This window comes from Berghia stephanieae, chromosome 6 (assembly GCF_034508935.2).
Source record: "Berghia stephanieae isolate SIO BIC M18660-M18661 chromosome 6, UCSD_Bste_1.3, whole genome shotgun sequence".
In the NCBI taxonomy this organism is placed as follows: Eukaryota; Metazoa; Mollusca; class Gastropoda; order Nudibranchia; family Aeolidiidae; genus Berghia; species Berghia stephanieae.
Genome location: NC_088365.1, coordinates 20401761 through 20421727, shown reverse-complemented (window position 1 = coordinate 20421727; position 19967 = coordinate 20401761). Strand labels below are relative to the sequence as shown.

Sequence of the window (19967 nt, the reverse complement as noted above, 5' to 3'; positions counted from 1 at the left end):
GTAAAAGATTGTATCTAACACTTAATATTTAATATACACTTTAAAACGATCAATTGATCAATGCCTAATATCTTCCACATATTATGCACGATCTTTCTCTCTCTCTCTCTCTTTCTATCTCTCTCTCTTTCTCTCTCTCTCTCTCTCTCTCACTTCTCTGCCCCTCTCTCATCCTCTCTCTCTCTCTCTCTCTCTCTCTCTCTCTATCTCTCTCACTCCTCTGCCCCTCTCTCATCTATTCTCACCCACTCTCTCTCTTCTTTTCCATCTATCTATCTGTCTATATATCTATCTATCTATCTATCTATCCATCCATCCATCTATCTATCTATCTATCTATCTATCTATTTCTTTATTAATCTAAATATCTATCAGTCTATCTATTTAATCTATCTATGATCCATCTGCCTATTTATTTTTGTATGTCTGCTATAACAGACATGCACAATTTTTCAATACAAAAACCAAACACATTTTCCCCTTGCAACTCTCTCTCTCCCCCCCCCCCTCTCTCTCTCTCTCTCCCACTCTCAATCTATCTATCTATCTATCCATTTATCTATCTATCTATCTATCTATCTATCTATCTATCTATCTATCTATCTATCTATGTTTCTCTCCCTATCTATCTGTCTCTCTATCTCTCTCGGATTTCACTCATTCTCATACACTCTTTTTATGTACATACACACAAACACACATGCGCACACGACACACACACACACACACACACACACACACAAACACACATTCACTGAACGATATCTAAACCATTTGACCACATATCCATTCCACCTTAAACCCTCTCCTTACCAACTATAAGACATCACATTTGTGACGATTCAATACGTCAGCTTTATTGTAGTACACATTACAAACTTTGAAGACAAATCTTTGTTGTTATAGATGTGATAATTTAATGTTGTTTTATGAGGTACGTCATTCTGGACAAACGTCTCATTGCTTTGTCTTGGGTAAGTAAGACATTTCGAGAAAACTCCTAATATATTGGGTAAGTAGAGAGTTAATAAGGACGGAAAGCCCCCAATCTCCCAATCGTAAATTCCCCTATTTTGACTCTCCTTTTAGCGAAATATATCGAGCGCGAAAACGAAAAAATAAAATAATAAAATTCGGCTCCCATTTGACAACTCTCTGAAAATTATCCCATTATTGTGGGTATTTTAAAAAATAATTTAAATTTCATTTTAAAAATTCAATTATTGGATAGTAAAAAATCACGTGGTTGGTGGGTCAATTGAACGAAAGGAGATAATAGATCGGTCCCATTTATATAATATGTGATTTAAGGAAATGAGTCAATTGGTAAAATCAATACTATCCATTACTCATCCAATAAATGTGTTTTTTTACCACATTACCCACGACAATAATCGTACAAAAATACATTATAAAAACGCAAATTTTGTTGTAATTTTAAAAGAACTAAACCCAATAATGCTAAAAGATTAGTTCAAGTTTATTGATTCTTAAGAAAGAAAAAAACCCCACAGTCAATCGCTTAAATTCAGATTTCCTTGATAGGTCGATGACAATGTAATTCGAGACGATCTGATTTCAATTGTTTGGAATGAAATATGAATAATACCGATAATATTTTTCCGGATATAGATTCTAACTATTTGAATTTAATTTAAAGTACGAATCTGGTTGTGTTATCTATCGTCTTCAAAAAGCTCAAGGCGTTTTGAAAAGTTGTCTCGATGTAGCTTTTGTACAATAATGAGAATTGTAATAATAAGATATATAAACATTAAAATGTCTTCTGTTTGAACGTGTTAAGGCATGCCACAAAAATAAATTGTTTTAAATATAAAAGTCCTGAAAGAAAAATACAAAAAACTATTGCTTCAGGCTACTCAAACATAGAGAAAAATGAAAAGCAGAGAATTTTTAGGTTTTGAATTGTATCGCTATGCTAATGTACAAATTTGAAATATTATATTTTCGTTTTAAGAAATGATTTTAAAATGTACAATAATTGAATAAAATCGTGTTTTAACGACTATCAAATTCTTATTCAGAAAACAGTCAAAGATCTGAGTGGAAAAAACTATTGCTTTGGGTAAATCAGAGAGAAACTCTAAAAGCAGAGAGTTTTGAGCTTTTGAATTTCCTTGCTGTACTAATGTATTTTTAAGAAATGCTTTAAAGATGAACAATAATTGCCTAAAATCATTTTGACGACTATCAAATTCTTACTACTATAATAACGTATATTATAAAAAATGGTTTCTGGTTGCAGCTTTTAATGTCGAAGATAAAGATTTGAGATGATGTGACTTAACTGAGAGGTTTTCAGGCTTAAATAATATATAATAAATGAGCTCTTATATAGCGCAATATCCACTAAATGTAATCAAAGCGTTTTACAAGGGGTCCCTGGTCAACAGCAACATTTAACATGTAAGACGAGACATGACGCCTGTTAGGCGATATTACAATTTTTCGGACAAAGACAACGCTGTTAACGACCAGGTACTCATTTTACACCTGAGTGTGGTGAGAGAATGTGAGTAAAGAGCCTTTTCCAAGGAATCAACTATGCGCCGAGCGAGGCTCGAACCCAGGACCTTCCGATCCGAAAGCGAGTGTCATACCACTGGACCACATAGCCGCAAAAATAACAAATAATAACATTTCAGACACAATCCAATGTAATAGTTATATTTAATGATATCCTATCGTTTGATAATAGTGATGGAGATGAAATCCATGTTTTGTCGAAAATAACCATGGGATCAACATTTTATTTAAATATTGACATATCATAACATTTGAGTTAATATAAAAGCCTCTACTGAATAAGATGTGTTTCTTTACCTCCAACAACAACATTAGATTTGCTAGCTGTAATCGTTTTGGTTTTTCACACCATTTTCTTAACCCTCTCCTCAACAACTAGACCCTTTATAGGAAAATTGTCACATTAATACACAATTTTGTTATTCAAATTTGTCTAGTAAATCACAACATTTGAAGAAACCCTTTTTTCAATTCATATATTGACTTAATTGCTGTTTGGTAGAAGTTGTAGTAATAGTAGTAGTAGTAGTAGTAGTAGTAGTAGTAGTAGTAGTAGTAGTAGTAGTAGAAGTAGTAGTAGTAGTAGTAGTAGTAGTAGTAGTAGTAGTAGTAGTAGTAGTAGTAGTAGTAGTAGTAGTAGTGGTGGTGGTGGTGGTTTTTGGTGGTGATGGTGGTGGTGGTGATAATGATAGTGATGGTGATAGAAGAGGTGGTCGTGAAAGTAATAGTAGTGGTAGGTAGGTAGGTAGGTAGGTAGGTAGGTAGTAGTAGTAGTAGTAGTAGTAGTAGTAGGAGTAGTAGTAGTAGTAATAGTAGTAGTAGTAGTGGTAGTAGTAGTAGTATAGTAGTAGTAGTAGTAGTAGTAGTAGTAGTAGTAGTAGTAGTAGTAGTAGTAGTAGTAGTAGTAGTAGTGGTAGTAGTAGTAATGATAATAATAATGCTGAAAACTTATATGGCGCTATAATTCCGAGACATCAGACTCTCAGCGATGACATTACAAAGTACTTTGGCTGAAACATACTTATTCACACACACAAGCATACTGCAGTTGAAGTGTAGTAGTAGCAGCAGCAGCAGCAGCAGCAGTAGTAGTAGTAGTAGTAGTAGTAGTAGTAGTAGTGGTAGTAGTAGTAGTAGTAGTAGTAGTAGTAGCAGCAGTAGTAGTAGTAGTAGTAGTAGTAGTAGTAGTAGTAGTAGTAGTAATAGTAGTAGTAGTAGTCATTGTAGTAGCAGTAACTGCAGGAAAAGCAGCAGCAGTAGTAGTAGTAGTAGTCTTAGTAAAAAAACAACTCGAGGTTTTATATAAGGCAATATCCACTCAGAGCGCTTTACAAAAAGTCCCTGACAAACAACACGTAACATATAGAACGAGACCTGACGCGCGATAATACAATTTTTTTTAGACAGAGGCAATGCTGTTAACGGTCAGGTACTCATTCTGCACTTGAGTATGGTGAGAGAATGTAAGTGAAGAGCTTTTTCCAAAGACTCAAAATAGGCGCCGAATGAGGCTCGAACCCAGGAACTTGCGACCTTCCGTCGGGAAGTATTAAAAGTAAGTGCACGGGCAATTTCTACGAAATGAGTCCGTTATAAAGAGGAAAACTGAGTCGATTATCGAATCAAATAAAAAACATAGGCTGGTTAAATGGTTTTCGAGCAGCCAAACCTCCGACTTGAGTAATGTATGAAACCCTGATATAGTCATATTCTCATACATTAGAGATTTTGATTAAATCACTATACCGTCCGCTTTACGAACGCCCTAAAGATGGTCCCAAGTCACATTTATTAGCAATGACTATCCCGCACAAATCTTTGGGCCTCTTTTTCGCTCACGAAGTGCCCAAATTCGCGACAAAATATGGGACGAAGCCGTTCCGTACATGCTATTTAAAAAATTAATTACGAAGCTGTTTATCGATGAATATGACTGAAAGTTGGCACACAGTTAGAAAAGAGGTCATTTTAGATTATGTCAAGCGACAAAACTCGTACAATTACCAAAAGACCGTTAAAAATAGATTTTTACTCAGTGGAGATAGGGCTTTGATTTAAGAGTAGTTCCTACAAAAATAGAAAACAAAAATTTTCATAGTCATTGCTACATTTATTGATGGGGTCCAAAATTTAATCTCCATGTGACAGTGCAAGTTTTGAAAAAAAGGAATTCGTTGTACTCATTTTCTTTTTCGCGAACTATATTAATATCACCACCACCACCACCACCACCACCACCACCACCACCACCACCACCACCACCACCACTACTACTACTACTACTACTACTACTACTACTACTACTACTACTACTACTACTACTACTACTACCACTACTACTACTACTACTACTACTACCACTACTACTACTACTACTACTACTACTACTACTACTACTACTACTACTACTACTATGACTAGTATTACTACTACTACTACTACTACTACTACTACTACTACTACTACAACTACAACTACTACTACTACTACTACTACTACTACTACATTTACTACTACTACTACCACTACTACTACTACTACTACTACTACTACTACTACTACTACTTCTACTACAACAACCACTACTTTTACTATAACATTAATAATAATGATAATAATAATAATAATAATAATAATAATAATAATAATAATAATAATAAAATAATAATAATAATAATAATAATAATATATAATAATAATAATAATTTTTAAAAATATTAAAAACCCTTTCGCAACAGCACCACTAGATCCCGTCGCCTAGGCATTCCACGAAGGAATATAGATAATCCATCAAACAGGATGTCTGATGTCAACAGGGATCACCCACGTTGTCACAATGAGCAAATTGGGGGTTAATAATCTTGCTCAAGGAAAAATAACGAAAGTGACTGAAGCGGGGTTCTAACCCGGGACCTTCCGGATCACAGTGCAATGCCTTAACCACTCGGCCATAATGATAGTACTAATTATAATAATAATAATATATGGTTTTTATATAGTGCCTCAACACGTATCTCAACAAACTCAAAGCGCTTAACAGTACGTGACAACCTTCACTAAAACATACAACCACACAAGCATGCTGCATAAAACAAAGCACTATAATTCTACGGTGTTACCGATTTTAAAAAAACGTTTTATGATTAAAAAAACAAAGAAAATGCAACATTACTGCCTCTGTTATATCCAGAGAAGAGGTGCCGAATATTCAAGCGCATGCTCGCCAATTTTAGGAGTGATTTACAGTGGCGGTTCTAGCCTATTTATAGTGGTGGGGCAAAGAAGAGTCGTCATATATATATATGAGTGACAATTTTCATTCTATATATATATATATATATATATATATATATATATATATATATATATAATATATATATATATATATATATATATATATAAATTTTTTTTCTTTTTTTTTTTTCTCTTTTTTGTTCACCTTAAAAAAAAATTTATTTCAACCACAAATAATCACATTCACAATGAAATGACAATACCAGTAGATTTTAATTATTCCAAACGTAATCAAAAATGAATCACGAAAGAGAATACAAAAAAAAAAAATTAAAGCGAAGAGACATAATGCGACAACACCTTAACTATACAAGTCCATCTCGTTCACTCGAAAAATTAAAAAGATGCTTTTATCCCTCTACGGCGAGATTAATATTTCTGTTACATTACTGGTTTTCAGTAGTAAGTAGTAACTGTAAAGTTTTTATCGAGAAGCAACAACAGCGATATGACTCGAGTTTCATTCAGAGCTCAAATTGCATCATTTTACTGCTGTCTCGGTGGTTAGAATTATTGTGCCGGTGGTGGTAGTGGTTGGAATAGTGGTAGCGGTGGTGGTGAAGGAGGAGGAGGAGGAGGAAGAGGAGACGGTGAGGGAGGATGTAATTATGGCAGTGGTTTTGATGGTGCTGTTGGTTAGAATGATAGTTGTGGAGACGATGACGGAAATTATATGATGATGTTGATATTGTTTTTATTGCTATTGTAGTACTTGTTGTTAATGTTGTTGTTGTTAATGATGATGATGATTATGATGACAACGGCGATGTCGTCGACAATGGTGATTACTATACGATATTACAAAGTTTATTCAATCTTAGGCTTTCGCCAATAAATCATAAAATTTGATGACAACATACATTAAGTGGAAAAAAATGATAATTGGAACCAAACAATAAACTGATACCATAATAACCACACAAAAAGAACAAAAAACAATCGTAATACCACCAGTACGTACAATAATAATAATAATAACAATAATAATAATAATAATAATAATAATAATAATAATAATAATAATAATAATAATAATAATAATAATAACAATAATAATAATATTACCATCACCATTACTACCACCACCATCATTATTACGTTTCCAATCAGTTTTTCTCGTTTTTTTAAATTTGATACCTATAATAGACGAAAATTCCGGTGATTTTGTTAAAGGGTAGTTAAAATATCTACGATTTTATTAACCCTGAAAACTACGACTTTTATTTTCCTATTTCAAGTAGGCAGTCTGCTATGACAAGTATCAGTTCCATAGTAAAAAATACAAACAAAGACAAACAAAAACAATGTTTATTTAATCTTAGGCTTTCACCAATAATTCATACAATACAATTAAGACAAAATAATGCTACCAATCTCTCCTCATGCATTCGTTAGACCATAACAATAACGACCGTGTTATCTTTACTCCTTACCCAATCAACCCCTAGCTTCCCGCCTCTTCATCACGAACTATCTTATGTATGTATTAGCTTCAGGACGGCAAGTACGGAATCTGCCCACCCTTCCTTTAAACGTATCTATTTCCTCTATAACTTAGAATTCAACTCTCTCTTTTCTCAGAAGAGTATTTCTCGTATACTAATTCAATTGTTGAGTAAACCAAAATGGTGGTTGTATTTTATATATTTATTTAGTCGTGACTTTTGAATAAAAGTGTTTTGTTTTATTAGAGGAAATACAATAGAAAATTACATTGTTTTGCAAAAATATTTAGTCTGGCAATAAAAATACAGCGGTAATTACTTTAAGAATTTGAAAAAAAAAGACCTAACAAATTAATTTGTTAAAAAATTATTTTTTTTAAAATCAAATACGAAAACAATTTAAATAAATGAGTTTTGAGAAGCATTAAAGAAAACGAGAGAAAAAAAAAAGAAATAATTTAAATGGATAGACAAATATATAAAAACAACACAAGTTAATACTAAATTGATATATTAGTAAATTAATAAATTAAATTCAATACTGGAACCTTCCCAATGTCATTACATCAATGGTACCTGCACAAGTAAGGCAATAAATAAGAAAAAGTACGTTTCCCAAAATCTGCATTTAGTGTTCACTGGTTTATAAGGTGGGCTCATTTGAATTAGCCCGACCTAGTACTAGAGAGGCCAGACAGCAAACTCGGAGTTCAGCCAGGCGACGTGACGATGGGATGACGATGTGGGCGGAGTGGAGTGGTTGGGAGGGGGGGGGAGTGATAAAAAGAACAGGAGCGTATCCTGGTTTATGCATTACGGGGTGCATGGTGATTCTCAATCTATCAAAAATACACACAAATTGATTTCAGTACGAAGTATCAAGTTTAAGTACTAACTTTTGAAATTATCTAATTTAAATTAGATTATTTCGGACCTGGTAATACAGCATATAACTTGAAAAAACAGGCTGGTATTTGCCCACCCTGCCCATTATTACCAGCCGTCCCTGGTGATTTATTACAAAAAGATAGCCAAGTCCTTGAGCTATATACCAGAAAGTCAAGTCAAATACTATCTTGATCTCAACAACTACCACTACTACTACTACTACTACTACTACTACTACTACTACTACTACTACTACTACTACTACTACTACTACTACTACTACTACTACTACTACAACTATAATAATAATAATAATAATAATATTAATAATAATAAATAATAATAATAATAATAATAATAATAATAATAATAATAATAATAATAATAATAATAATAATAATAATAATAATAATAATAATAATAATGATTTTATAAATATTAAACCCTTTCGCAACATAAAAGTGATTCAAGCATTGATCCTCCGGCAGGTCAGTACTTCTCCCTTTCTAGACCGATTCAATTTGAGCTCCATCAAGACATCATGTCTTACCGTTTACACCAAGAGTGCAGTGACAGCGATGCAATAAACGCTGTTAATACTCTCTTGTTGAAAACAGTTTGGTTTGCAGTATAACCAAAATGGCTTATTGTATTGTTATCGAGTTTATTTAAATCAAGCTCCAGATATCAAGCTCTAAACATTTAATTTAGCTAACTGTTAATGGCCATTGCGTTCAACCCCCATGGATCACCTACCTTGTCGTTGGTGGGGTACTTGAGGAATATCGGGGGGGGGGGGGGTGGAGTGGGGGGGGGGTGAGTGGGGGGGGGGGGGGGGGGGGAGGAGTGATTCCATTTGACCGGCACTCGACCATCCGCGGGTGTCGGGCCTATAAACGGGCACATTGAACGGCCCGCCCTGATTAGTGACGAAGGGAGATCCAACCCGGTGCCCAAATTGCCTCTGCCTCCCCGGGCTCCACAATTCTATGCTATGGATCAATCTAGCTCTGAATTTCAATGGCGAACCGGTCGGCCGCCTAGCCCAATACTACCGCGATCGTGTCGCCAGGGTCGTCGCAGCGGTCGAGAAATCAGCGAACGCCCCAACACAGATTTAGCTGGAAAATGCGATATCGGGTCAGCGACTAGACGGACATACTGTTCCTTAATATCGAGAGTCAAAAGTATGACCAAAATTTAGCTTTTATCAAAGCTACTGGCCGCCCATAGCGTTGATATCTCCTTCTACAGGAGACTCATCAGGTGCGCAATCTTCTCGATTCCAGATGCCAGGCTATATGGTGTCCATCGAGAGGTCACTTCGAAACTCAAAGGCGGTGTCAGCTTTTACGCTAAACAGCCTTCGGAGTTAATGTGTTATAGAGAGCATTACGGATATCAACGGAGTGAATTGAATTTCTGTTAAGGTGGGTGGGCTGTATCTGCACAACATCTACAAACCACCCAGAGCGACTTGGATTACACCACCGGTCCCGTGATTAGCAATCCTTCCACCTGTGAGGGAGACTTTGATAGCAACCACCACGAGTGCGCCAACCGAGACTGCAATGAGACAGATATACACCTTTACTCATGGATAGACCGTCACGATCTACACCTAATATACGATCGTGCGGCCAAATGTGCCGTCAGGGGTACCCGTCGTAAGAAGGAATATATTCCTGATCTTACCCACGTAACGAAGGGAGCGAACGGGGAACCACTGCAGGTTAAGTGGACAGTTTTGGTGAATTCCCGCATAGCCAACACAGGCTGGTACTTGTCACAGCGGGGGTGACAATCCCGAGGTTGCAGTCTCTCCCAGTCTGCAGATGTAACTTCAGGAAGGCTAACTGGGAGGAATTCTGTTCCTATATTGAGCACGTATGCCCTGCTATCCCACTCAAGTCCGAGAACATCAGATTTAACAGGCTGCTGGTTAAGAGCGCTCACCGCTACATTCCACGGGGCAAACGGAAATTTTACACCCCCTGCTGGACGGAGGAGCCAGAAAAGCTGTACAAGGAGTACCAGCAGACCCAGTCCAAGGACGTAGCCGATAGACTACTTCAGTCTCTGGCAGAAGGAAGGAAGCAACAGTGGCAGGAGACCGTCGAAAATCACGACTTTACACATTCTAGCCGCCACGCTTGGCGACTGATAAAGAAATTGGATCCTGACCGGAATTTCGCACCTAATATGGGGCAGACACAATTACCAAGAATATAAATAACCTCAGCAAACGGGTCCCGTATCGGTCTTTCGAGCATGGTGTCCGCAAGGCTGACCTTACGATTTTTTACTCGCTAGCGGAGGAAGAGTCGGACTGGACAGAGTGGGTGCAGGCATTAGTGGTATCAAGAACGGCAAAGCAGCAGGGATAGATGGCATATATCCCGATATGATATATGATAACGCATCTGGGCCCCAGGGTACGGCCTGGCTGGCAGAGGCAATGTTTGACGTCCTTGCAAAAGGAAAGCTTCTACAAATGTGGAAGCACGCTAAGATAGTTGTCATCCTAAAGCCGGGAAAGCGGCGAAGGAAGCCGACAGTTACAGACCAATATCACCTCTGAGCTGCTTGTACAAACTTCTGGAGTGTGTACTACTGAACCGATGGGGGCCGGTCCCAGACGCTGCCCTTCTATCCGAGCAGGCGAGTAGGGAGTGGCACCTCAGAGGTCATTGCTCTTACAGAGCAAATTGAAGCAGGGTTCGGAAGGAGACAGCAAACTGGTGCTGTATTTATAGACCTACCAGCAGCGGATGGTACGGTTTGGTGGCGATGGTTTAATGCTCAAGCTTGCAAAAATCATAAGGTGCAAAAATGACCTTGAAGTTGTTCTCTTCAATCTTGGAGGAAAGGCAATTCTACGTCGCGCTGGGAGACATTACGAACAAAGTCAGGAAGCTGAGGAAAGGGGTCCCTCAGGGATCTGTGCATTGTGCCAATGTTGATTAATTTCTATATTAGCGACATGCCAAACACTTCCTCCCTGAGGCTGGGATACGCGGACGACTGGGCACTTGTTACTCAAAGTAAAGTGTGGACCCGTCTCGAAAGCGTACTCGAAAGACTCAAATCCTACTTTGACAAATGGTACCTGAAGATGAACACCTGCATTTCACCCAAGCCGCTTCTCCCATACGAGCCAAGACCGAAATACCTGGGGGGGGGGGGGGGGGGGGGGGGTTTAAGCTGGACCGCAGCCTTACCTATCGGGTCCATCTCGAAGGTGTTGCCTGAAAGATAGAGAAACGCAACAGTCTTCTGAGTAAGCTGGAGGACCAACTTGGGGTAGTAGTCAAGCGCTCCTGAGGACGTCCGCCCTGCCACTATGCTATTCCACCGCGGTGTATCGTGCTCCAGTGTGGTGTAGAAGCAAGAACGTTGAGAAAGTAGACGTAAAACTTCGTGTCGGGAACGCTGGCAACAACGCCTAGAGAATGGAGCCCGATAATGGCAACAATCTCCCCCCCTCCCCCCAACCCCGATGTCCGACGGGAGACGAATACAAACAACTGCCGTAATAAGATCAAAGAGAGAGAGAGAGAGAGAGAGAGAGAGAGAGAGAGAGAGAGAGAGAGAGAGAGAGAGAGGGAATGGGGACACCACTCTCAAGCGTATAATGGACGGTGAGCCTGTTTCGAGCCAAAATAAGTCCCGGCAACCTTTGTACGTAGCTTCCCGACTTCGAACAGAGCTGCATATACGAGGTAGAGGTCGAATTGGTCGAATTCAGTCCCTTGAGGAGGCGGGTACATCGACTCCTTGAAACTGAGGGAGAAGTTGCCAGGCTTTTCCACCAGCAAGAGGACACATTGGGTGGCAGTCAATCGGATTCGGCCGAGAACCTGATTAACGGCACGCTCACTTCACTGCCCTTACATAGGATCTCTGCCACCTGTCCAACATGCACCCGTTGTGGTCAAGAGCCCAATACCTCAGAGCATCTAGTTGAACGGTGGGTTGTGACGAAGCTTCCAGGGGGTTTGCGACCGTACACGAGTGCGGTAATCAGTTTGCGTCCTGGATAAATCGTGATTACATAGTATTGTGAGCACCATAAGAAGCTGTTGTCATTGCGTTGGCTTCATTTCATTGGCTGGTAGTCAAACCACATTATTGACTTTGCTCTCTTGGTGAAAATTATTTGGTCTGTAACAGGTTTCTCTTTTTATGAGTCTATTAAATATTGATGCTGGAGTCTTGACTTTTATCTGGACTTTGGCCAGTCATTTTAGTTTTTATCCCTGCGGTCGACGGAGGAATTCGCTTGTCTAGTTCATTGATTTGCTTCTGCTTAGATCCAAAATGCATTTGAAAAGGTAGGTTTCACTCTAATTTCAGTTAGAGGTAATATTGTTTTTTTTTCCCTTTTTCCTAAACCTGCTGTAGTCATATTTACATTTATATCCAGTGTAAGCAACCAAGACTATTTTCAAAAATCAGCAACTTCATAAACAAACATAATATTTAAAAATGTTATGTTTGAATAAAGAGGAATATTTAAATTTATCATTAACAAACTTTCCAACACATTTATTTTAGGACCAAAAAAATAGACTGCATCTCTGTTTCAGTGTCCGTGTGCAAAGCTAAATACTATAATACTCTGTATTATGGAACATAATAAATGAAATTTGTGCAGCTGGTGCACTTTATCGAGTTTCGAACAGCAGACTTCCGAACTAAGAGCAAAAGACATCAAAGTTGCCAATATTGTGTTCTGTGAGGGCATGGATATGGTAAACGGTGTTGGGAGGAACGTCACAATAATATTCATTCAAAAAATCTTTTTGAGAGAGGATATTACATGAAAGTAACTGGAAGAAATACCTCTAAATAGGAAATGATGGAATCCCTTTTGATGCCCGATCCTTTGAAGGAAGGCAATGCATAAGCAAGAGCAAATGAAAAAGTTTGCCAATAAAGAGTGGACATTGGGAGAAGGGATAAGGTGAGCTGTTCTGGTGAGGAAATGTCTCGATTGGTTTTTCAGTGCCAAAACTACTCACCTTATTCGTTCTTCCTAAGGGCACGAGCATGCTAAGAGTTCTGGACAATGAAGGCTCATCACATAAAGTAGAGACATATACTTGGATAAATTGCCGTTGGTCATTTGATAAATACGGAGCAAGCGGAGATGCAAGATGACAATGAAGAAAGTTGTGTATAATTCAGTGCCGGGCGAAGCAGAAAGTATAAGAGGCAATCCCCCCCCCCTCCCTAAAAAAAGCATTCCCCTGCTTTTTCCGGCATTGTATAAAAACACGATTTTTAAACCTATTTATCCGGTCATTTGAACACTTCCGGTGATAATCCGTGAGGAGTAGTTAATATTAATTGAGTCTGAAGACAAAATTGTGTTGCAAGTAAATGATTTGTTTTAGGACATATCTGTGAGGGGGGATATTTTGTTTTTAATAAAGCGTCCGTCTTAGAAGACAATAATTGTCATTGTAAGAGAAGACATGTGCTGAAAAGAAAATGAACTTGCGTTGGAATGGCTTTACAAGAATTTGTTGACATTAACAAGGCTTATTCAATAATATTATTATGACAGAGAACATTGTTGTAAGCAAAAGCACTTGTTTTGGATAACGTTTTTTTTTTTTGGTGTGTTTTTTTTTTGGACATAAAATAACTATACCTCTTCTTTTGTTAGCAGATGCATGTTGACAAAAACATTATGTTAAAAGTAAAATGAATTTATTAAGAAAACAGTTGTGACCTAGGCAAAATTGTGTCTAGGTTAAAGCTCTTGGTTATAAAATAAATAATTGTGCCAGAGAGCAATCTAAGTAAAAACGCTTATTTACTTTAGAAGACAATGGAAGGGGGACTCTGTGTTGCATTAAAAATGAAACGTGTTTTAAGACAACAAAAAAGATACCGCACAAGAACAGGAAACTATTTCTAAAAACGGAATACTCAGATTAATGAAGATGGTTACATACAAGCCAAAAAAAAAATAATTTCCTAAAATCAGTTGTCCTTTACTACTGATCAAATCTCAGGCTTTCTTGGTGTTGTCCAGATGGTCAGTCATCACAGCACAATCTATCCGGCGGTAAGTTGAGCCCTTGAAAAAAGCTCTTTACTCACATTCCCTCGCCTCAATCAGATGTATAATGAGTACCTGGTCGGTAACATCGATGTCTATGTCGAAAGAAAGTGTATTAATTAAGGCCAAAAGGCGTCATTTCTTATCCTCCTTGTCAAGTCTTGCCATTGGCTTGGACTCCTGGATGATGTGATACTACTGCTGATCGACGCGCTGGACTGTGCGGCCATGTGTTCTTGTGGTAATACACTCGATTTCCGATCAAAAGGTCCTGGGCTCGAGCTTCGCTCGGCGCATAGTTGAGTCCTTGGAAAAGGCTCATTACTTATATTCTCTCATTGTAAAATGAGTACCTGGCCGTTAACAGCGTTGTCTCTGTCCGAAAAAAATGTAATATCGCCCAACAGGCGTCATGTCCCGTCCTACATGTTAAGTGTCGCAGTTGGTCAGGGACCCCTTGTATAAAAACTCAATTCTTGGTTGTTTCATAATTCTTTTTATTTTTAACTAATGAACAAAAACGAATATAGCAGCTTCGAAAAAGAACAAAGTACCAAACACGGAAAACACTCCTTGACGATGGATCAAAATCGACATGCACTTATTTGCAGGTCTGATAACCAATGGTTTCATTGTGGTAATGAAAATACTCTCCCGCCAACATAAAATTTCCCCCATTACAACAACTTTACAACGAGCCCATACTTGCGTCCGGTTATCAGACCTGCAAATATGTTCAATTCGATCAGAAAGTATCACAAACTGTTAGAAAGATACTTCCTAGTCAAATAGGCTTTCATTTTATTTGTTTGACTCCTGTTTAAAAGACATGGGAATTGGGATTTCAAGCACACAGCGCCAAAAAGTTTTGAATATTTCTTAGTTGGAACGACTGAGATGCAATCCAACACAACACAATGTCAATCAATTCAAATTGTTTTAGATGCATAACGGTCCTCAAGTTTGTCTTACTATGTATTTCCATCTTTAGAGGGAACGGGCCAATCAGAACGTTGGGGTATTAAAAAGACACCGTTTCCACATTTTAAAAAAACCCTTAGTTTTTACAATATGGAGCTTCTAACAATTGGGTTAGATGTTCCAATTCTAACCTATACTTAGAACTGTCTGGAACGACATAAGTGGTAGGGATATTTTTCTTAGATTTTCTTGTACATATAAGAAAGTATAGTTAAGGTCTTTTCTTTTAATATTAATATTATGAATAGGGGATTACAACCTCATGCGATGAATGGTTCATTATTAATTCTTCTTTCCAGTTATCAAAAGAGTTATCCTTTCACGCCTAAAAGCACTTGGGCACATCGTCACTAAATGTATTAAAAACTTTACAATTCTACGTCATAATATAATATCATCAAGTGACTATACTTTTAATATTAGAAATTGGAACAAATTCGCACGATGAATTCCACATTCCTGGATATCCCGAAACCAAAGGGACTGATCAGTGACGCGGATGCCGCTACGATGGAATATGCACTGGCATACATCATGCTTACAGTATCATTGGTGGGCGTCATCTCAAACATCATCATCATCAGAACATTCATTGCCATGGGACTTGGAGATGGCGTTACCGTTTCTCTCTTGGGATTGTCCATTTCTGACTTGGGGTTCACTATCATGGGCTGCGTCCTCAGCTCATCCAACATGATAGCCTCATATGAAGCCAAATACGGAATAAAAAACCTACCCGTGCAGCCGAGGGTTTTCACAGTTTTCACAGCAAATGTCTGTTTGATATTTTACGAGGCAACGTGTATGATCACAACATTTCTGGCTGTAGCTAGGTGCATGTGCGTTGCGATGCCTTTCAGATTCAAGAATTTTTTCACCCGATCGAGATGTATCGCGGCCCTTGTTGTGTTCGCTTGTCTTTCTGTGGCGTCGTATGTCCCGGTATTTTCTCAAATGGGTACTCGGTATCAAAATGACGCAAGAGTGAACAGAACCCGAACTGTTCTGTGGATGTCGAGTATAAGATCTGACGTCAAAGACACTGTATCAACGATTCACTTTGTCGTTTTTGGCATGGTAGCGTCATTAATCATCTTCGTGTGTGTTCTTATCATGGCCAAATATCTCAGAGAGTCTGTAAAATTCCGAAATGTGTCGACAGCAAAAACTGGAAATGACGAAAATGATAAATCAAGCGGTAAATTGTCTGGCAAGGAGTTGCAAGCCGTTCGGCAAGTGATGGTAATCTGCATTATCTACACTGTGTGTTTGATACCAACGTTATTATATACCTTCTACAGATATATGGAAGATGATTTTGGAGTAGGAAAGAGACTACAGAACCTATATTACAACACGAGTAGATTGAAAGTCATCTTGAACCTCACAAACTCCGCCACCACATTTCCCGTTTACTATTTTTTCAATTCGAAGTTTCGATCGCTCTGTTTTGCGTGTTCTGGAAACGTTAAGAAGGTAAATGACAAATAGTAATAGTGACAATTTAGTTAAAGGGCTTAGTTTTTTCCTTGTCATTGTACTCATAGAGCTATACACGCCTTCAATTGATTGGTGTTAACCACTGAATTTTGTAGGACTAGGTGTACAATGATGAAGAGTATCCGTATAAAGTGTATGTTAATCTGTTTTAAATGAATAAACAAAGTACTAAAATTAAACACATGCCATGACAAATGCGTAGCACTTTGTTTACTTCACTCTAACATCTCATTTAATATCAAGATGGCCCCGCCTGCTCTAAAACAGTGACGCTTGGTGGAACCAGTTCAGATTGAAATCCACCCCTTTGACTTTGTGAACAATTAATTCTTTGTATATCAAAATTTATTTTTTGATGCCCGGAAAACACAAACAGATAGATAAACAAACACAGACAGACAGACAGACACAGAGATAGAGATAGAATGATAGATATAGATTTTTTTTAAAATTGAGCATTTATATAGCGCAATATCCACTTAACGTGCTCAATGCGCTTTACAAGGGGTCCCTGGTCAACAGCAACATTTAACATGTAGGACGAGACATGACGCCTGTTAGGCGATATTACAATTTTTCGGACAAAGACAACGCTGTTAACGGCCAGGTTCTCATTTTACACCTGAGTACGGTGAGAGAATGTGAGTAAAGAGTCTTTTCCAAGGACTCAACTATGCGCCGAGCGAGGCTCGAACCCAGGACCTTCCGATCCGAAAGCGAGTGTCATACCACTAGACCACATAGCCGCACAATTACAGATAGATAGATAGATAGATAGATAGATAAATAGATAGATAGATGAACAGATAGCTAGCTAGATAGATAGAGATAGATAGATAGATAGATAGATATATAAATAGATAGATAGATAAATAGATAGATAGATAAATAGATAGATAGATAAATAGATAGATAGATAGATAGATAGATAGATAGATAGATAGATAGAGAGAGAGAGTAAGAGAGAGAGAGAGAGAGAGAGAGAGAGAGAGAGAGAGAGAGAGAGAGAGAGAGAGACATGCGTGCACAAAATCTGCAATCAAAAAATAATGAGTAGAAAAAGAAAATATTGAAACATTACAAAATATCAGGTACTTAATCTCACAGATCACTTTATAATAATTGTAGTTGATGCTATGTATTTAAAAGTAATATACTCACAGAATCTGCCCAACAGACGACGCATACGAACTCAGAAAACTACATACTTTCCCAGGCTGCGTGACGTACATATTGATGGTGTGAGCTAATCACACATCGGGCGGTCTTAAAAAATAATATAGGTGAAGCCATATTATTCATGTTTCTGTCAGAGATATCAAGACATTGCTCTCTCTCTCTCTCTCTCTCTCTCTCTCTCTCTCTCTCTCTCTCTCTCTCTATATATATATATATATATATATATATATATATATATATATATGTATATATATATATATATATATATATGTATATATACATATATATATATATATATATATATATATATATATGTATATATACATATATATATATATATATATATATATATATATCCTCTCTCTCTCTCTCTCTCTCTCTCCCTCTCTCTCTCTCTCTCTCTCTCTCTCTCTCTCTCTCTCTCTCGACCTCAATTTTCAACTTGTTGCTATTTCCGCGTCTCCATGGAAATTTTTATCTGCCTGGATACAGCGGGACTCGGATACAACGGGAATTTGTTCTAAATCCAATTACTCCCATTGAATCCGATTTTTACTGTATTATATTTTTTATTTTCTGCTTCCTGAATCGTGAAAAGGTCAGATAGGTCAATAGATAGAATGACAAACAGATGGATAGATAGATAGATAGATAGATAGATAGATAGATAGATAGATAGATAGATAGATAGATGGATGGATAAATAGATAGATAGATGGATGGATAGATAGATAGATAGATAGATAGATATAGATAGATAGATAGATAGATAGATAGATAGATAGATAGATAGATAGATAGATAGATAGATAGATAGATAGATAGATAGATAGATAGATAAACGATAAACGTGAATTTAAACTCAATGATTAATAAAGAAGACAATAAATTATTCTGGCGTTTCGGTTTTATCTTTAACTGTAGGTGAGAAGAGTAAAATATATCAAGCAATATCAAGCTTCTGCGCACCAAGTTTTGAAATGAAACAAAACTCAAGACTAATCTACAGACGAGAATCGGTTGGAAAGAAAAAGACTAGACGTCTATTGCTTACATAGATAACATAAATAATAATGTGAAATTGAATGTAAGCTTCAATTTAATTATAAAAACAGATAAAATGAACGTTTCGGGTTTCCCCTTTATCCACAAAACAGGATGAATGAAACACCACAGATGATTGAGATGATATGGTAGTGGCGTAGTTAAGATGAATCGATAGATAATATATAAAAGTGACACACTTGTTTTTACTCTTACAGGATTTATTACAAATATTTATTCTTAAAGAGGACACGCGGTAGCAAAAAACTCTATCTAAAACCTTTTTCCAATTAAAGATAATATAGGTTATTAATCCAACTCATTTAAAAGCGAGAGATTCGGGAAGATAAAATATGAACGGGACATGAATTAAATATTTACCCGTTGCCATGGAAATTAAAAATGTTTGGCGGCCATATTTGAACTGTAGCATTTTTTTTTGGAAAGGACAAAGGCTCAAGGCTCAAAAACTAATGGACAGATAGCATTAAAAATTGATATTATGTGAATAGAAGTTTATATCATCTAAATAATTAATCAAACCTTATGGGATGCAGGAGTTTTCTCTTGTTTTATTTATTTCTTACTCCAGGAGACGAAAATTTGAGGATCAAAAATTAAAAAACAATTGACATTTTCTAATAACAAAAAAAAAAAAAAACAAAAAAAAAAAAAAAAAAAAACAACAAAAAAACAAAAAAAAAACCAACAAATAATAATAATAATAATAATAATAATAATAATAATAATAATAATAATAATAATAATAATAATAATAATAATAATAATAATAATAACAATATTAATAAATAATAATGTAGCCTACACATTTTTTAAAAACCTCGCCTATAATCTCTCTAAAATTTCAAGGTTTTTAATCTTAAACTGTAGGAGTTAATGTTTATATTTCACCCATTTAAGTGCATTTCGTGAACATTATTCTATATAAAAGCTCTTTTTGTTCATGCCCTTTTGAGATAATGAGTCAGAGACAAATAAACAAAAACTTAATCTGT

The 19967-nt window shown here is 36.9% G+C and overlaps 1 protein-coding gene across 5 annotated transcripts; it reads left to right on the top strand.

Moving 5' to 3' along the window:
• The first annotated feature begins 1570 nt into the window (after nt 1-1570).
• Nucleotides 1571-16923, top strand: LOC144975643 (uncharacterized). 5 transcript variants are annotated; one of them, XM_078919828.1, is made up of 2 exons: nt 1571-1659; nt 15528-16923. In XM_078919828.1, exon 2 carries the CDS (start codon nt 15673-15675, stop codon nt 16717-16719), a length of 1047 nt encoding a protein of 348 aa, XP_078775954.1. In that variant the 5' UTR covers nt 1571-1659; nt 15528-15672; the 3' UTR covers nt 16720-16923. The 5 variants fall into 5 exon arrangements, with proteins under 5 accessions (XP_078775954.1, XP_078775952.1, XP_078775956.1 ...); XM_078919826.1 differs by having other exon boundaries at nt 1648-1752; XM_078919830.1 differs by lacking the exon at nt 1571-1659 and adding an exon at nt 1697-1715.
• The last annotated feature ends 3044 nt before the right edge of the window (nt 16924-19967 follow it).